Source organism: Vigna unguiculata, chromosome 8, assembly GCF_037176805.1.
Source record: "Vigna unguiculata cultivar grain cowpea cultivar isolate G323 ecotype 2 chromosome 8, ASM3717680v1, whole genome shotgun sequence".
NCBI classification, from domain to species: Eukaryota; Viridiplantae; Streptophyta; class Magnoliopsida; order Fabales; family Fabaceae; genus Vigna; species Vigna unguiculata.
The window spans coordinates 23,770,951-23,792,243 of NC_140799.1; the positions used below are offsets into that span (position 1 = coordinate 23,770,951).

Sequence of the window (21,293 nt, forward strand, 5' to 3'; positions counted from 1 at the left end):
TACAAATTAATCTTATACTATTTCGGTTATTTGTCAATTATTGTATTACATTCTTTTGTTTTTTTAATCCAATTTTAAATTTAATAAAGTTATATCAATTTTATATTGTCAATTATAATGATCTTCTGACCCATAAAATCAATCCGAAATTTTGTATAGATATTCATAACATGTACATATATAAATATTCAAAATGTTAAAATTTTATATTGGACAAAATAATAATTGTAACAATTAATATTGTTATAATTCTAGATGTTTATAACTGCTACATCTATTTATAAACATGATAATCTTGATATCTCCTATTTTAAATCATATTTATCAATTCTTGTTAATATCTATTTTTAATTTTTTTATTTACTAAAAAATAAAATTCATTCTTCTAAAATATATCTTGTGCGTTGTACGGGCCAAAATTCTAGTTCACTACACACTTCACAATATTTGCTCATTCCAGCACACCTTTTACTATTTCGCACCGATGTTGGGTTTTTCTTGGGCTATTTTAAATTTTATTACCTTTATTTTGCTTTGAAGTACATGTTTTTTAACTTTTTAAGCCCATCACTTGTTTTTCTAACATCCTACTTTCTCACACACTAACCTTTATATTTTAAATTATAAAATATAAAAAAATATACAAATAAAAAATGATTTTTTTTACTGTACGAGTACTTGTATGATCGTCTGCATTGTCTTAGGATGTATTCACTTGAAAGAGACTAAGTGAATGAATTTGAGTGAATTTATGTAGATTTGAGTGAATGAATTTTAATTGTTTCTTTTAATAGATTTGGAAGTAAAGAGAATGGATTTGAGAGTGAAATTTATAAAAATTAAAAATAAATAAATTGATATGATAGATAAAATTAATATACTATTATATTTATTTATTGTTATTTATTATTATCATTATTTATTATAATAATAATTATATATTATTAATTAAATAATATTATTATTATATATTATTATTTAAATAATATAATTATTCATATATTATTATTTATTTAATATATAATAATAATTATTATATGTAAAAGTTAAATTTAAACCACCATCCTCCAAATCTTCTCTCCAGGAGAGATGATCGTTCCATAATACATATATCCATTTTATTCTAAATCTTCTAAAACGAACAAAGAGAAATCCCGCAGATTTTCGTATAAAATCCATCGGCGTCTGCGAATCGTGTGATACGTACAGACCCTTAGTGCTTATTATATTTTTTCCAAATAATTAAATACGCTTTTAAACACTTCCATTTTCGGAACCATCAACACCACTACATTTCTCCATACTCAACAACCGTAAACACAATACAGATAAAAGCATAACAACCAATATCTAAAACAGAACCAAGAAATAGGAAGGAGGAAACAATCATCGTTAATATCGTCATCGTCAAGTCAAAGATTTGAAAAGATGACGACTACGTCGTTGTGGTTGCTTCGGCTGGTGGGAGAAGATGAGACCAGTCATGATGTTGCTCCTAAGAGTGCCTCACGCAGAAAGAAGGAGAAAAAGGAGCAACGTCGTCTAGTGTAGGCAATGCTAGTGAGGGAAAGCGATGGCGACGGTGTGGTTGCCAGACCACGATCAAAACTTCACATGGAGGAGAGGAAGTTATGGACGCTGGTGCAGGAGTGCTTCACGTGAAAGGGGGCATCGTCGTTGGCAAGGCTTACAACGGTGTCCAGTGTTGCCACCAATGACTCAGGTTAGGCACAATGCAGGCACGTGACCCAGGGTTAGGGGTTGTTGTGCTTGCCGTTGAAGATACTTGCAAGGGGAACGAAGATGCATGGAGTCTTTAAGGTTTTTTGAAAATGAAAGAAGAAAGGGCTTCGTGCCTGAACCCACCATTTCTTCGTGAAACCTTAGTTTTTAACTCGTACACCTTCATATTTTATGTTTCTTGCTTGTTTATTCTTACTTCGCGCACCCTTCAATTTGTTAACCATGTACCCTTGCGTATTGTTTGGAATGGACCATGTGTCTGCCTATTGCACCCCACATTCACTACACACCTTCTGCTATATTTTGCATTAGTGTTGGTTTCATTTTCGTGTTTGGGCTATTTTAAAGTTTGGTCGGCCTTAATTAGCTTTGGAGTACATGTTTTAAACTTTTATACCCATCACTTTTTTTTAACATCCCACTTTCTCAAACACTCACTTTTCTATTTTAAATAATAAAATGTAAAAAATACAAAAATTAAAAATGAAAATAATTTTTCACTTCCAAATGTATGAGTACTAATACTTAATATATTTATTTTTTCAAATAATTAAATACACCTTTAAAGGCTTGAGTACTCGTATGATTGTCCACATCATCTTAGTACTTGGTTCCTTTCCTTTCTTCCAAAATACCAAAAATAGTTTTATTTTTCACCTTTTGGTGTTTGATTGGTCGCTCGTGTTGTGTGATACCCATTTTGAAGTAAATAAAAAAATACCAAAATTGTTTTCCCTTTCACTTTTTAGTGTCTATTTGACCACTCGCGTCGTGTGAAGTTCATTTTCAAATAATTTAAAAATATACAAAAAATATAAAAATGATTTTAGAAAATTAAAACTTTCAAACAAAAAGTCGTGAAAGAACTATTTAACCTTGATTTCTCATTTTGAATGAAAATACGTAGTAGCAAGGTCAATCATTGTCGGGACCCAAAAGAAAAAATGTGTCTATTATTTTCTTATTTCATTTTTAGGAAAAATAAACATTTTAAAAACCACATCAACTTTGCATTTGGCTAAAATGACTAAATCCATGTAGTTCTAAAGTTAGAGGACTAAATTGAACCAAAATTTTGAAAAACGACTAATTCCAATTTTCACTTACCTTGTGTTTGGATCAAGCATTTCAACAATGATGAGAAATTGAAATGCATTGTATTTGAATTGTTTGTACTTAAATTCCTTTAAATTTCTAAATAACTTGTTTGGATAAAGAAATTAAAATACCTTATATTTTAATTTCTTGTATGGGTCAAACAATTGAATTTCTTGTGAGACAAAATTTCATTTTAATAATATTTATTTTAAGCTTAATTATGTTTTGAGTTGATGATAAATTTGGAAACAGGCTTGTCGACCTAGATGGGTTGGACCAACTAAATGGGTTGGACCAACCCGAAAATGCAGTCAGATTGGTCTGACTCGACGACCTAGACAGACCTGCTTGGCCTCACTAGGTCGTCGTGTCTGCTCGGTCAATCTGGGTCATTGGGCCTGTTTATTTCATCAGGTCTGCTCGACCAATTTGTATCGTTGGGCTAGCCTAACCCGGCTAGGTTTTTGGGCCGATCGGTACCACCTAGGTCATTGGATTGGTCAGACTCGTCTAGGTCGTCAGGTTGGTCAAACCCGTTTAGGTCGTCGGACCGATTGGGCCTGTCTAATTCGTCGGTCCGGCCCATTTGGGTTGCTCGGTCGATCGTGCCCGTACGGGGTCATTGGGCTTGCCTGACACGTTTGGGTCTTCGAGTCCGTTCGACACCTCTAGGTCGTCGAGCCCGCCCAACCCGTGTTTTCATTAAGCCTGCCTGGCTTGTTTGTGTCGTTGGGCCAACCTAGTATGTTTGGGTCATTAGACCCGCCCGACACATGTAGGTCGTCGGGCCCGCCTGGCCTGTGTTAGTCGTCGTGCCCACCCGACCAATTTATGTTGTCGGACCAGCCCAATCCGTCTAGGTCATTTGTGTCGCTAGGCTTGCCTAACCCGTTTTTATCGTCGGGCCAACCCGATCCGTCTGGGTCGTATGGCCCATGTGGGTCGTAGGACTCACTCGGCCTGTTTGGGTCATCAGGCCTGCCTAGTTTGTTTGGGTCTTTGGACCCACCCGGCCTAGCTTGTTAAGCTTGCCTATGGACTGGGTCAAATTGACAACTCTACCAAAGAGTCTAGAGTGTAAGGTTGAGTGAGAAGAATTTCAAATTTCACTTGTTTTGAGGGTAATTGAATTTCTACTAATTTAACTAATTGAAATACTTCAAAAAAAATGCTTGTATTTCTAATGCTTTTTAATTTTTCTATCCAAACAAAGTATTTCATTACAAAAAAATATAAATTCTTCAAAAAAAAATGAATTGCTTTATTAAAATACTCTATTCAAACACACTATTAAAATTGAGAGACCAAAAACATATTACAATCTTTTAAGAGTGGTAGAATTTGTTGAAACAGAAGCAATTATTCTTCAATTAATTTAATCCTTTTTAGTTTTAAAATATAATAACAATATTCTTTTTTAAAGATAAATAATTAACACGTGTATATTTTATCGTGAAATCATTAAAATTTTAACTGACATGGAAAGTTGGGGATTACGGTTTACAATTTTAGATCCTTAAAAAATGTTGAATACTTTCTGTGTCTATGTTTACAAATTTGGATTTTTTTTTTTTAGATTTAAATATACATTTGGTCTCTATTTTTGTTCAATTTTGTAAATCTTATCCTAAGATATTTTTTTTTGTTAAATCAAGTTTCAATTTTCGTCAATTTTATTCAATTTAGTCATTTTTTGCTAACGACGTTTAAATAATTAATGGGATGAACAGTGATTGTCACATGTCACTTCGTGGCTTTCTTGACTTTTTATATTTTTTTAATATTTTTAATTTTTGAAAAAATGTCCACGTGTCAACCTAACCGAGTGCCACATATTTGAGTCAATGTTTTATATTCAATTTGTTCCCTATATTCGTTATTTTTGTTTAATTTAGTCCTAATTTTGTTTAAAATTAAACAATTTTGTCTCTTTCGAAATTGAGACCTAATTTAATTTTTATGTAAAATTTATAATGAAGTTTTTCTTAAAATTACCATTTATATTAAATATATTTTGTTTAAGGTTACAATTAATTTAACATTAGAACAAGTGTGACATCCCATTTAAATAGATTAAATCTACTAAATAACAACATCGCATAATTATAGTAATAAAGGAGCAATCAGATGAACAATATACATATCAGGATCTACTGTTACAGTCATCCATAGACAAGTACTCAAAAGATAACAAGGCATACTATAAATTGCCATGAACAAAACATAGACTAAGAGTTTAACAGTTTGGCAAAATAATTGCTCATAGAACAAGGAATTACAAAGGCACCCAGGTCTTAACACTACTCATAAGAGCCACAACTAACTGAATCCTGACTAAGCAACTGTGTCACCACCACCAGATCTACCATCAGAATTTCCCCCATCTGCTCCCACCATAAGGTGATCATCGCAAAAGAGAAAACATAACAAAGAACAGACACAAAATGAAAGGGTAAGCTAGTGAAAAAATAAATTTTAACATATTATGGCAAACAGATACTCAAAACAGTTCTCAAGCATGCAACAAAGTAGGCACAAATTCATGTTATAGTAAACAAGCAGGACACTATGACTCAATTATCCGGATAAATATAATAAAATCATATTCACTGGACGCTTGTACTTATGGTGGCCCCTACTGCTCTGTAGAGCCATTGCCAATAGGTTTCACCCTACCACACACAAGGTTAGCCTTTATGCATCTAAGGCCATTATCCCGCCAAAGACTAGGGCCTTCCGCTACTCTCACCACTTAGATCAGTTTGCTCTACATGAGACTCACTAATCCTTTAGAGTTTCGGGATGCGATCCTTACTTGAATCCTTATCTTAATTATATACACTACACACCACCATGAGATCTTCCCACGAGACTCATGGAATTACGCCTATCTCACACCAATTTCATGTTTCTCAAACCATAACCACCACTTTTATCTCCTACATCCAATTCTCATGCCACAATATCACCATCCAACAATTCCATGCCATAAATTAATCCAAGCATGCTACTTTCAGTTCATACCATTCAAATAACTAATACATATTCATAGGAATATCTAGCCATAACAGAAATAGGGAAAATAAAATGCAAATCTGCAGTGTTCTTGCTTAAGCTAAACGCCTTCGCTTAGACGACAACAACTGTCTCACCTAAGCTAGGCATCTTCACCTGAGCAAGACTTGAAACAGTGGTACAGTGGCCATTCTACGAGTTCTCGCCTGAGTGTGCCCTTCTCGCTTAAGCGAGATCGCTCTTCACCCAAAATAAAAATCCCTCACTTAAACGAGGACTCAAACAGAGGCACCACTGGTTTCCTCGAAGGCTCGCTTAGGCGAACCGTTCTCGCTTGAGCGAGACGATGCGTCGCTCAAAACCAGAGTTGGTCGCCTGAGCGAGAAGCTCAAGCAGAACCAGGGTGAGCTTCTGCTATTCTTGCCTAGGCGAGACGAGCTCGCTTGGGCGAGAATATCAGCTCTCACCATTGTTCCACGTATGCAGCACCAAAAACAACCAAGCTCATCCATACAGTTCATTCATATACAAGCACAAGCACTTTTAATTCATTTCAAGCATAAAACAGGGCTGAAACAGACCATATACTTCAAGACCACGAAAAAGACCTAGCTTCCCTTACCTTGAGTAAAGTCGAGCTTAGAGGAACGAAAGCACATAGTAGGAAGAATCCCAAGACCAGGAGCAACTCTTAAGAAGCTGGAAACATAGCATACAAGAATAAAAAGGTTTGTGATTAGGACCAACACGAACTCAAGCTTAAGAGGTGTAAGGATTCTCGTTGAGGGAAAACCAGTTGTTCCTTAGCAGAGCTCCTACTTTAGCACTGTGTGGGAGGGAAGAAAGAAAGTTTCTGGAAAAAATGAGACAAGTGAAGAATGAGTGAGCTGGAAGGTGTATTAGGGTTCCCTAGTGGGCTGACCTTGGACCTACGAAAAGGCCAGGCCCAACCCTTTATAAGCTGAAAATTGGGGTTTACAACGAGAATAATAAGGATGAAACCTACCACCATTGATTTAAAATTTTAAAATTAATTCTCATCCTTAAAATTTTTCATTCTAATTTTAAACTAATTGTAATCATAATCCAAAACATTTAATAAAAATGTGAGTTTTAATAAAAATTAAATTTGTTCTCAATTTGGAAAAGAACAAAATTGCTCTATTTAAAAACAAATTAAGACTAAATTGAACAAAAAGAACAAATGACCAAATTGAATATAAAGCATTGACTCTAACACCTAGCACACTGCTAGATTGACACATGGAAATTTTAAAAATAAATTAATAAATAATTAAATAAAAAAAAAATCGTGAAGTGACAGGTGACTGTGATTGTTCATTACTTTTAATTATTTAAGTGGCGTTGGCCAAAAAACCTAATTGAATAAAATTGAAAAAAATTAGGACTTGATCGAAAAAAAAGAACAATATTTAAGGTTAAATTGAAAAAATTGAACGAAAATATGGACCAAAGATATATTTTTGTTATAAATTAATGATTGTCCATTGATTTGATACATATACTTATATGATTGATATGATTGATACTCATATGATTCATTACTCTTTATATAAATATTTGTATTAACTACTCGATTTGTTTCCTTTTATGGATTACATATTGTATCTATAAATAAGACTCTTCCTAATAGTAATAAGACATAAAAAAGTTACTCCCTATTCTCTTATTCTCTATTCTTCTCGCTCCTTCTTCTCTCTTATTAGCTTCATTTTATAACACGTTATCAACACCATGCTCCAACCAACTGAGGACTAGTGGATGTGTTTTCTCTCTAACGATAGTGCTTTGCATGTCTCAACCTAGGCTCTTTCTAATCCTTTCTCCATTTACAATTTTGCCTTATATTTTTCTTCTTGTGATAAGAATTGTTTGACTTTATCAATTTTCATCTCCGTCTTATTATTTTTTTTATTATGACGGTAATTATTATTATTATTATTATTATTATTATTCTTCTTATTATTATTATTATTTTATGTGTTAGTTCTAAACACGACAAACGTTGCAAAATTTGAATTTGTGACCCTTGATATTACAAGGAAAAATTACTTATATTGGATATTAAATGTTGAAATACATTTAGATGCAATGGGTCTTGATGATACCATTAAAGAAAGAAATAAAGTATCTAAGCAACTAATTTGCTCATGCAAGAAGAATATTGTGAAAAAGAAGATTTCACAAATATTATGAATTTATTTCATGCCTTTGTATGGTTGAACAAAGCAATGAAGCTTTTGATGAAAAATCACAAGACATGCCTAACCGGTTCTACTCCATTCTCATAAGTGAATGCAACAATAAATATTATGAATTTATTTCATGCCTTTGTATGGTTGAACAAAGCAATGAGTTTTTTTTATAGAAAATCATGAAACTTGTTTAATTGGTTCTACTCCATTCTCAAAAGTGAATCCAGTAATATTTGATTTATATTTTCATGATCGTGATATTGATTATGGATATGGTTATAAAGGAAATTTTCAATGACACATTTTGTCACAAGAAGTGGCACAATAATGTGAAAAAGGGGAAAAGAAAATGTTAAAATATTGACAAATAAGATGAAAGTATATATTATCATTACGGTGGTAAATAGGGTTGGGCAAAATGTACTGAACTACACTGAACCATTAAAAACTACATTGTACTAAAAAATAGTTCATTTGAACTGCACTGAACTAAAAAATAGTTCAAACAAACTGAACTGAACTATTTTTTTTTTCTGACAAATTGAATTGAACTGCACTAAACTGCAGTGCACTATAAGATGAACTGAACTGTTATAAATAGATCCGTTTTACGAACTGCATTATTCTTGAACTAAACTGCATTATTTTTTAACTTAACTACAATATTTTTGAATCATTTTTGAACCAAATTGTTTTTATTTTGAACCAAAGTGTATTATTTTTTAATCGAATTGCACTAATTTTGAACCAAATGTACTATTTTTGAACTGAATTATAATATTTTTAAACCAAATTGTATTGATTTTGAACCGAAATTTACTAATACGTGTTAATACAAAGGTTTATATCTTAATACATATGTTTATGTAACTAAAATTAATTATTAACTAAAAATTAGTAAAATATGTTAACTTATATAATTTTATTTTATGTAACTAAAGTTAAATTGGAAACTAAATATAAAAATATGACTTAAATTTAAATTTTACATTTTGTTTTCTTAAAAATATAATATATTTTCGCAATTTTGTTTCTAAATATAACATATTTAAATATTTATAAGTATATTCTTAATTTTATTATATTTATTTTGTAAATAAATTTAAATTCTCATTAACCTATATAATTCTTTTATAAGCCGTCTTTTAAAAATATAATACTATATTACTTATTTATTGTTACTACATTCATTTATTTTTAGTTAGAATATACTCATATTTATATTTTTCTATAATTACTTTATATGTCATTCTTTGCAACTTAATTAATTATTCACAACATCAACTATTTTTATTAGTAAATTAAATATATGCTAAACCATGTATTAAGCAAAATCATGTAAAAGAATATTATTATTTCCAAATACCAATTTCTTAAAGAAATGTATCATTTTTTTGAAATATTAAAATTAAAATTTAATTATATTAAACTAAGAAAACGAAAAATTTATTTAAAATTCTTGTCTACCAAACTAATGAAATCAATGTTGTGGCAACCTCTATTACTAACTAAGGGAAAACAAACTTAATCATGAATAGTACAATAGTTAACTATTAGTGCAAATAGTTAACTATTTCAAGTACAATTTTTCAAAACTTTAACTAGTCAATAGTACATTTCAGTTTTATTATTAATAGTTCAGTTATTTTTAGTTTGATATAGTTTAGTTAACTATAGTTTAGTATAATCAAGATATAGTGGTAAAGGTCATTTGAGTTGTAATTGTTGTACACCAAAATGTCTTACAAATAATGAGAAGAACATATAAACACACTTTGCTTATGAAGATGGTGATTCTGATTATGACCATATTGATGTTACTCATTTGGATATTATTAATTTTCTTTGCTAAACCAAATGGAAGCATTGATCACCTCATTAGTTATGAGAGTGTTAAAAAAATTATATTGATATTTACGTTTATATGAAAAACAAATGTTGGCAATAGTACCAATGATGAGGATATGTGTCTTATTGATAATGCAACAACTTATACAATTCTCAAGAATAATAAACTTTTCTCTTGTTTGATAATGTGAAACATCAAGATTAGTATTATTTGTAGTACTCCAAATATATTTGAAGGCTCTGGAAAAGCTATTATATCTTTATATCTATACGATTGAGTTGAAAACAAAATGTGTATTAGAGAAATTATGAACATTCTCTTATGGTTTGTACTACACGTATATTAGTACAATTAAAATGCATGTCATGATAAACCCTAGAAGTTTACGAATCAAAATGAATTCATTGTTTGGTATGATCAGTTGGGTCATCATAGATCTATTATGATGCAAAAAAGAGGTTGAAAAACTCATGTGGACACCCACTTAAGAGTCAAGAAACTTTTTCAAACCAATAAGTTCTCATATACTATACATTCACAAAAGTTGATAATAAGACCATCACCAGAAAAATCAGAAATGAGTCAATCTAATTTTTAGAACGAATATAGTGTGATATTTGTGATCCAATACACCCACCATGTGGACCATTTATATATGTCATGGTTTTGATTGATGCATCAACTAGATCTCGCAATCAAGTATTTGCAAAGTTATTAGTACAATTAAGAACTCACTTCCAGATTATTGATTAAGAAAATTTGTTTTTGATAATACTGGTGAAATTAAATCTCATGTTTTTCATGAGTATTGTATATCAATTGGAATTGAAGTTGAGTATCCAGTAGCATATGTTCATACTCAAAATAGACTTGTGAAATCATTATTAAAACGTCTAAAATTGGTTGCAAGACTATTACTTATGAGAGCTAATATTCCAATAGCTACTTGAAGATATGCAATTTTGCATGTTGCATTATTGATTCCTATCAAACCAATAAGTTATCACAAATACTCTATTATGCAGTTGGTTTTTGGTTAGTGGCCTAATATTCTCATGTAAGAATTTTTTAGTGTGGTGTATATGTTTTAATTTTTCCACCAAAAGGGATTATGATAGGTCCTCATAGACGATTGAAAATATATGTTGGATATGATTCTCCCTCAATAATAAAATATTTTGAACTACCAACAGAAAACTTATTTACAGTTTGACTTTTCAACTGTCACTTTGATAAATAAGTTTTCCCAACATTAGGGGGAGAAAGAAAATAATTGGAAAAGAATATTGGTTAAAATGAATTATCATTATCTTATCTTGATCCTCGTACAAAAGAATGTGAACAAGAAATTCAAAAGATAATTCATTTACAAAACAAGTCAATCAATAATTACCAAATGTTCTTAATGATAGAAAGAGTAATCAAATCATATATACCAAATGCTAATGTTCCGAGTATATTTGATATTAATTCATAACACACCTTAAACGTGGTAGACTTGTTTGTTCCAAAAACATGTTTGAAGCGTGGTAGGATTATTGGTTCCAAAGATAAAAACTCTTGAATGAGGAAGGCAATTAAAATGCAAGAAGACCTAGTCGAAAAGGTGAAAATCTCAAAAGATTCATTTGACATAATTAATGATTCGGTTGTAGAAGAACCTCAAGTACTTGAAATTATTGAAATGATCAGATCTCAATAAATTATGTCATGAATCATACAATATGGAACCAAAATGAAGTCTACATTGATGAAAATTTTACATATAATATAGCGATGAATCCTATGAATGACAAAGAGGGTCAATAACCAATGATTATTGAAGATTGTCGACAAAGAAATGATTGACCAAAATGAAAATATACTAAGAAGCATAATTAGATTTGTTTGCTAAACGAAAGGTTTTTGGACCTATAGTTCACACACTTGAAGGTGTGAAACCCGTTGGGTACATATGAATTTTTGCGCAAAAATCCAATTAAGAATGATGAAATTGTTAGATACAAAGCATAGTTAGTTGCTCAAAGTTTTTCACAAAACCTAATATTGATTTGTGAAAATACATATTCTCTAGTATTGGATCCAACAATATTGCAATATTTGATTATCCTAGTTGCATAACAAGATTTGCATTTTCATCTAATGGATGATGTTACAACCTATTTGTACGATTCTCCTGAAAATCATATTTATATGAAAATCCTTGAAGAATTTTATTTTTCCAACAAGGCAAATGTAAAGATGGTTATTCAATAAAAATGAACAAACCCTTTTATTAATTAAAACAATCAGGACGTGTGTGACATAACCGTCTTATTGAGTACTTATTAAAAGGATATAAAAATAATCTTATTTGTTCTTGTATTTATATAAAAAGATCGAAAAATGAATTTGCCATAATTATAGTTTATGTAAATGACATAAACATCGTTGGAACTCCTAATGAGTCACAATGACAATTGATTGCTTAAAGAAAGAGTTTGAGATGAAGGATCTTGAAAAGACAAAATTTTTGTGTGAGATTACAAATTAAGTATTTAAACAAAGGTGTTTTTTTATACATAAGAGACTTATATAATTAAGGTGCGTAAAAATGTTCTAAATGGACAATTCACATTCATTATGCACTCTAATAGTTGTGAGGTCGTTAGATGTTGATAAATGCTCTTCTTAGAGCTCAAGAAAATGATGAAGATTTTCTTGGTCTAGAAGCACCATATCTTAGTGTCATAGAGACACTAATGTATCTTACTAATTATACTCGACTTGATATTGCATTTGTTGTAGATCTATTAAGCAAAATATAGTTCTTCAACTATAGAAGAAAATGGTTTGGAGTAAAACATATACTTCGTTACCTTAAAGGTACTACAAATATGAGATTATTTCATCTAAATGATTTAGAATCAGACCTAATGGGTTATGTATATACATGCTATTTTACATATTCTCACAATGTCACAATGGTTGATCACAAACAAGATGTTTGTTCACATGTGTTAGCACAATGATTTCATGATGGTATATGAAACAAACCATAATAGCAACATCGACTAATATTGTTTGGTTAAGGTCTATAATTCAACATGTACAAGAAATTTGTGGCTATCCCGACAAAGATGGAATCAACAACCATACATGAAGACAATAGTGTATTGTTCAATTGAAAGGATGATATAAATGTCCAAAAATTCATTCATGTGAAAATCTGGCAGGTCTATTTATAAAGTCTTTGCCAATAAGAACTTTTGAGCAAATGATTCACAAGTTCGGACTCTGTCACCTTAATGATGTAAGTTTACATGAGGGGGAGAAATAGAATATGTGATGAACAATATTGTATTAAAGGATACAAAATGTTGTGCTTTTTTTCCTTCACTAGGTTTTTTTTATCCCAAAGGATTTTTTCTAATAAGGTTTTAACGAGACACATTCTCTTATCAATGAACACTTAAGGGGGAGTGTTATGAGTTAATGATTGTCCATTGATTTGATACATATATTCATATGATTGATACTCATATGATTCATTACTCTTTATATAAATATTTATATTAACTACTCGATTTGTTTCCTTTATGGATTACATGTTATATTTATAAATATGACTATTTCTATCAGAAATAAGACACACAAAAGTTATTCCCTATTCTCTCATTCTCTATTCTTCCCTCTCCTTTTTCTCTCTTTTATTAGCTTCATTTTATAACAAGTTTAACCTTTTTTTATATATTGAATTTTGGCTCCAACTATCATTTTCCCATTTCCGCTGTTGATCACAAACATCCCATATGTATAGGGCTAACCATGACATACATAAGTATACATTATTTATTATTATATAAAGATAAAATGTCTCCGTATTCTTTCTACTAAACTAATTTCTATTTCTATGTTGTTTTTTCTCAAAGTAGCAAACCTTAAAAAGTTTACTTGTCGAATTTTTCATTTCTCTCCTACTTTTTTTTATACACGCAAACAAAGTTTGATATAATGTTGATCACATGGTAACTTTAACTTATCCAAGTAAACGTTCATTTTTGCCAAGTAAACTTGCCAACAGGAACAAATTCCATCAGTATACCTAAACTCTTTATGAGAAAAGTAATGGGACCATCATTTTCTTAAACCATTCATGAACACAAGACAATAAGCTTGCTATTTAATTTAGCAAAGGTTTGGTTAATTCTAGGCAGTGCTCAAGGTGGAGTATGAGGGATAATTAGGAGAAAGACAACCAAGTACAAGTGGTATCATGTTTTAGGCTTTTAGTTTACTATTTTTTTATTCATGATATTTTAAAAGATATACGTAATATCATACTTAAGATTATTTGATTAAGAGTCCATATTATCAGGAACAAAAAATAACAGAGACTAATTTACAAATGAAGTTGAAAAAGGGAAAAACCCAGGACCTTGTTAATCTCACAATATCAAAGCCTCGGCATTGCTGCTTAAGAATCACAAATGATAATGATAAACGTTATCAAGCACAAAACTTTATAATCACTAAAAAGGACTGACCATAGTGACATTAATGATTCTTAAATATCAACGTCAGATTATTTCAATTCTTAATTAAAATTGTATTAGAAGGTACAAATAGAAGGGTTCGGTCAAGTGAAAATTACACATTGCTTAACATATTGGGGTATGAGATTTCAAAACAACCCTACTTGCCACCTCTTTTTCCCTAAAGAACAAAAACAACAGGCAAAAGCTAAAGATAAACCTTGGAACAAAACATGCGCATAAGATTGTCCTTATCCATGCTAGACTAACATTTTAAGACTCTACTAGTTTATCTGTAACTCTTGTCCCAAGCAATGTATATTGACCCTTAACATCTATTCGCATTGCCCAATCTAAAAGCTTGCATGTGCTATCAACATTCATAACTAACTATTATTTATTGTCAAGTAAATCAATATCACAAAAGGCAAATCTGATGTTAAGAAGCATCCCTTAACCAAACAATTCATGTAAAATTAGACTTTTTATTTACTTTTACCCGTGCTTTCTGTTTTTCTCCCATTAATATAATTTTTTACCTTGTAAGTTTTGACAATGTATTGAACTTTCATAAAATCTCACACGTAATAATTAAATTTAATTTATTCTTACAACTCTCTTTCATAAGGCTATTAGTCCCATTTTCATCAGGGAAAGCACAAACACTTTGCCAAACCATCTGCATGTATAAATTAACGAAATTCTAACCTCCCTGTCACCGGATTAGAATGTGTAGAAAGTACTGTTATTTTGTACCAGGTATTTCAAGCAAACACAGGGGTTCCAGATCCTTCAGAAGATGAGGGCTGCAAGGCTCGAATGCGAATGTCATATTTTGTATGACTGGGCACTTTGGAGCTAGGAGATGACTCTGCTTCGTCTGACACAAGAGGAAAGGATGTAGTGTAGCCATTGCATGCGTTTCCAATATGGTTGCCACACTTGCGACAAAGAAGCTTGGTTCTTCGGCGAAACAAACCCCATGAGTGCTTATCAAAATGCGGCACACACTGAATTTCATCAACCTGGGTAAATCTGCTAAGATCAATATTGAAGAATGATATAATACCTCGCTTTATGGACTTCCCATATTTTGATCCGATGGATGAGGTGTTTCGGTTAGAGGAGGATAGATTCAATTCATAACCACAAGTACCACAGCTGCCAAATATATAAAGAAAAGATATTGTAATTTTAACAACAAAAATATACAACCCAGATTCATCGCAGATAAATCGTCCCCAATATTAAGCTTGGTCTTTAATGTCACTTCAACAATTAGAATGATCAGGTTAAGAATACATTTCGAAGAATACAAGATTGTCAGCACAACTAATCATGTTCAAAATATACGTATTTGCATCCACAAAATAATCACATTACAATCATTTTTTATCATTCAAACTTCATTATTTTTGTCTGCTCGGAAACAAGGATTTTTTCCATATAAAAGAACTAGTTTAAAGTGGAATCAAGCATATGCTACGTACCTAACACATGTTAGTAGCATTCATATAATATAGGATTAAATATGTTTTTATCCCTTAACTTTTAATGAAAATTAAAATTAGTCATATTCGAAACTTTGATTCAATTTAGTCCTCCAACTTTAAAAATGCATGATTTAGTTATTTTAAACAAATTTTGTTAAATTTACGTTTCAAAATAGTTTTTTAGCTAACATCGAAGCAAAAATATATCAAAAAGTGTAAACATCTCAAATGCTAAACATCTCAAATACTATCGTGAAACGTGTTTGAAACATTAAATAAAGTTAACAAATTTTGGTTAAAAGGACTAAATTCACACATTTCTAAAATTGAAAGATTAAATTGGACCAAGATTTCGATGACTAATTTTAATTTTTACCAAAAGTTAAGGGAAAAAAACATATTTAATCCTATAGTATAACAAAATATAACAAAGGCATACAAAATATACTTTTTTTTTTCTTTTGTATTTCAAAGTGCTCAATGTTAATTTATTACTTACACAACTACTCAAGATTTCATGAGATCGAGAGCAAGCAACCCATTTCTTTCCCATGTAAAGCATATCATCCGTTTCAATTAAAAACGATCTTAAACGCTTAACATATCCAATTATCAAACAGTCCACAACATATAAAAACTTGATAATAGAGACAGAAGCAAACAACTCTAATTCCAACCACTTTCAAGAGTAATACGTCATGAACACTACTATTCAAGCTCACTTTCTCAGTAGATGCAGAAAATCTAACAATTCAGATTTTAGATTATAGTTTCAGAACGGTCACAATCCTTAATATTATAAAAGATAATAGACAATTGCACAAATGTAGCCAAAATCGCGTTCCCAGAAACCTCAAAACTTTGCAATCACAAACCGTTTTTAAAACTTTGCTTAATAAGAAAAAAATAGAAATATCTTTTATCTTGAGGAGAGGAAAAAGACTCAGTAACTCTCAATCTCTCTACAATGATCAAGTAAATCCTACTCGTGAAAGTGACTGAGAGTACCCAATTTAATCCTCTATCACCAATCTGAATTCTCCTCTTGAAATTAATAGAATGAAAATGTCCCTTAAAATTAAGCTACTTTAATGATCACACTATATGGGCTGAAAATTAACAATGAAATTTTACAAATTAAAATAATATAATAACAAATAAAATCCATATCACGATCGACGGCGCAGAACTGTTTCCCAAACAATTCGATTGCGATTCACCAAAAAGAGAATTTAACCTAAAAAGAGAATTAACGAATTTAAGGAAAGTGCGATGACGACGAGATAGAAAGCGAACCTATAACGGACATCTCTTTGAGAGGAGCAAGATTGGTAGGAGTAAGTTCGGTTAAAGTGACCGTCTCGTTTGAATACGGAACCATCCATCACCTCTTAGAGTTTCCCAGCGGCGGCGGCGGTGGAGGCGGAATGCGGAAGAGCCACCGTGGCGGCGAGGGGCCAGTGAAAGAGAAGCCAATTCTTGGAAATTTGGTTTCGTTCGGTGAGCAGCGTGCTACGGAGAATTTGGAGCGCGATATTAACCGAACCCAACCGAACACGATCGATACGGTACCGTTTTGTTTCGGAATGGAAGAAGAAGATGATCACGATGACGGAGATGAAGCTTGAGTGAATGAAAATGGATTTAGAAGTTTTTTTTTCTTATTATTTATTATTTTAAAATATTAGTTATTTATTACTGTGTAAGTTGATTTTGTTTTTTAAACCGCGTGGGGTAAGTTAAAAAGATTATCAGTTGGGCCCGGTGTTTCGTACCGGTGTATGTACTGTGCTTTATTTTGTTTAGGTTAAATATTTTGTTGGTCTTCCTTTTTTATCAAAATTTTAATTTGTTGTTCATATTTTTATTAGTCTTAATTAGGTTTATATTTACGTAAATCAGTAAAAATTAGATTATTTTTGTTAGTATGGAACTTATAATACATCGATACTTCAATTTGAGTCACGTATCCGTATCCGACATGTATCATGTCTGATACTTTAAGATACCTTAACGATACTTACTAATGAAGTATCTAATTTATAAAATAGTAGTACACTACAATAAAATCTTTGAATAATGACCAAAATTAGTGACAAAATATAATTAGTCACTATATAGTGAATAAATTGACAACTAAAATAGTTCCAACAACTTATAATCGGTCTCTAAATTGATAATTAAAATAGTTTCAATGATGAAAATTGGTTTTTAAATTGGTCACTAACATTAGCTACAAGGTTTTGACTACCAAAATAATTGGTCTCTAATTAGAAAATTTGGATTCATACATTATAAATCATATATTTATTATGTTTGTAAAAAATATTGTACACTTTTCATTATTCATATATGACGTATCTACCACATCATATCCGATTAGTTTAAAAATTAATGTATCAACGTATCGGATACGTGTCGTATCCGATACACGTATTGTATCTGTGCATCATAGTATGAAACTAACATAATTAAGTAGGTGCCACGCGTCAGCTCCTTGTTTTTTATATTTTTTCTTTATTTTAAAAAAATATTTTTTTTTTTATTTTTTTAAATATTTATGCCATGTATCACGTTTGTAGTATGTCACGTGTCAATCTAATACGGTGACACGTGTCAAATTATTGTATGAATCTCAATTTGATCCTCATATTTGTTAATTTGATTTGATTTCAGTTCCAAATATTTTTAAAAATTTTCAATTTCTTTTGCTCCAAATTTCGAAAAAATTTAATTTTTATATAGATGTTATGATAATACTTTTATTACAAGTGATATTTCTATTACATATTTTAAACAATATTAAATTTATATTCTACATTAAACTTTATTTAAATTTTATTTTAAAATTATAAATATATAGATTTATAAATATTTATTCGAAATATTTGTATAACATTAAACATCAACAATTTTTTAGAGTTGGCTTAAAAATAATGTAAAATTTTAAAACAATTTTATAACAAATTAAAATAAATATATTTAAAGTTTTAATATTAAATACACTTAATACTATTAAAATATTTAATAAAAATATCAATTTTAATAAAAATAATCATAACATTATATAAAAGTAAAATTTGGAGTCCAAGATTGAGCATTAGAGTAGTAGTATTTTAAATTGGGCCCATTATTTAGGCATTGCTTTCATAAATAGTAGGCTAAATAAACTTGACCATTGGATTTTAATTGGGCTAATCAAAGCCCAATAGGAAGTATAGGCTGAGACACTCCATTCACCACAAGGGAGGTGCGACTTTGGCTTGCCAATGAGTGCCATGACACTTGTCACGCATCCAAGCTATAATGCGCTTCCAAGGGTCAAGAGAGAGACTTATTCTCCAAGACTTACATTTCATTTCAAACACCATTTCATGTGCATATGCATTAGTGACCTTCTCTTCTATAAAAGAGTCCTCTAGCAATTTGTAAAGTTTACTTTTGAAATTTGTAATAGAATGTTTGTGTTGAGATCACTCTACGCTTCTATTATTTTGAGAGCACCTAAGCTAGACGTTTACAATATTTCCTCTAGACACCTTCCACTAGTTTAGTTTTTAGTCTAGTTCTCCTTTCACCACTCCAAATTTCATTGCTACAAGAGCCTTAAACACTTGTCTCCATGCCATTTTCCACTACCTATGGAGTTCTTACTAGCCATCATGTAAGACCCGAGAAAAATTAGAAAAAAAGGGAAACACATAGAAAAATTGGTGGCTTGTTTGAGATTGTGGATTTATTTAGATTAAGTATTTTATTTAATTTTTATATATGATGGAATAATTAACTGATTAATTTAAATTAAGTGTTGTTTATTTATTTTAATTATTTACTTAATTATGGAATGTAAATTATATATGTATATAAATAATTGGTGCACTTTATGTCTGGAGAATGCGTCTAGTTTAGTGGCTAGTGCTATGAATTTATGTGTGCAGGTACATGGGTTTGAATCTAGTCGCCCTCATGTAGTTGTTTTTAATTATTTATTTAATTATAGCATGCAGAATATGTGTGTTTATAAAACTGTAGTGCACATGCTATTACACATAGCGTAATGGTTCGTCTATGTGCTAATAATGTGAATGTGCATGAGTTTGAACCCTCTGCTATATATGGTGCAATAACTATTCTCTCTTCTCTTTTGGTGCTCACGAGAAAATCTTTATATTTCTCTCTTCTCTTTTGATTTTCTAGTTTTTCTTTAATTTCTTGTAATAAAAAAATATAAGTAACGCCGCTCTTTGGGGTTGTTTTATTTTTAGAATCTTAATTGACATATTTAACTTTAGAATATTAACAGAAAAGATTAGGATGAATAAATTATAAATTAAAAGGTAATGTTTTAGGGGAGGAGATATAACAGTTTTAAGGTTTCTAAAATGTGAGAAAAAGAGGAGAGGAGTAGACAAGAAAGGAACCATGGAAGAGATTGCGAGAGAAAAGGAACGTAGGTTGGAGGTTGCTAATAAGGTAGGGGAAGCCAACCTTGCTTTCTTCTCTTGTTTTGTCGTTGTTTGTTTAATGAATGAAACGGGAAAAGCATGCATCTGTAGGGGAAGCTGAGTTTGTTGTTGTTTGAAGCTACACCTTGTTTTGTATTCCTCGTTTTTCTTGTTGTTTGTTTGATGAATGAAAGCTTGAAAAACATATGTGGGTATTTTTCTTTAGTTTCAAACTGGTTTGTTCAATGATTATGTTTTTCAATTCCTATGTATCTTATAGGAATTGAAAATACTCTTTCAATCAAACAAATATTTTCATTATTCCCATATTCCTATTTTGAGAAGAACAAGGGAATAAAAAAGAAGAAGAAATGGATTCCTATTCCAATCAAATTTTTCTTAAAATTTCTATTTCGATGAACTAACGCTTAACCTAGTTATATATAAATATATATATATATATATATATATATATATATATATATATATATATATATGTGTGTGTGTGTGTGTGTGTGTGTGTGTGTGTGTATGTATGTATATATATGGAAAATGGCGGACCGTGTAATAACCATTCTTGTTTTTTTACCCCTTTTTTTCTTAGGATACCAAAATTGTTTGTAAAAAGAATCTGGAAAAAAAAATTGGACGCAATTCTCAGATAGTAGAAATCAATTGGATTTCTACTATCTGGATTAGTCTTTTAGTATAGAACAAAGGCATTCTGAGCCAACTACATGTGCATCTAGTGCAGTGGCTTGGAAGCAATACGGTGCAATAATTATTCTCTCTTCTCTTTTGGTGCTCACGAGAAAATCTTTATATCTCTCCCTTCTCTTTTGATTTTCTAGTTTTTCTTTAATTTCTTATAATAAAAAAATATAAGTAACGCCATACTTTGAGGTTGTTTTATTTTTAGA

General features: G+C 30.7%; 1 protein-coding gene across 1 annotated transcript; it reads right to left on the reverse strand.

Moving 5' to 3' along the window:
• Positions 1–14,995: 14,995 nt before the first annotated feature.
• Positions 14,996–17,577, reverse strand: LOC114193375 (uncharacterized protein At4g08330, chloroplastic). Its single transcript, XM_028083140.2, has 2 exons — positions 17,225–17,577; positions 14,996–15,596 (listed from the first exon to the last, which is right to left on the reverse strand). The coding sequence occupies exons 1-2, from the start codon at positions 17,311–17,313 to the stop codon at positions 15,200–15,202; spliced, it is 486 nt and encodes a 161-aa protein (XP_027938941.1). The 5' UTR covers positions 17,314–17,577; the 3' UTR covers positions 14,996–15,199.
• Positions 17,578–21,293: the final 3,716 nt, after the last annotated feature.

Excerpts from the sequence above, each read along its gene's own strand:
- LOC114193375 (XM_028083140.2), bottom strand. The coding sequence starts at position 17,313 with ATGGATGGTTCCGTATTCAAACGAGACGGTCACTTTAACCGAACTTAC. Across the intron at positions 15,597-17,224 it reads CAAAGAGATGTCCGTTATAG|CTGTGGTACTTGTGGTTATG; the intron begins GTTCGCTTTCTA and ends TATATTTGGCAG.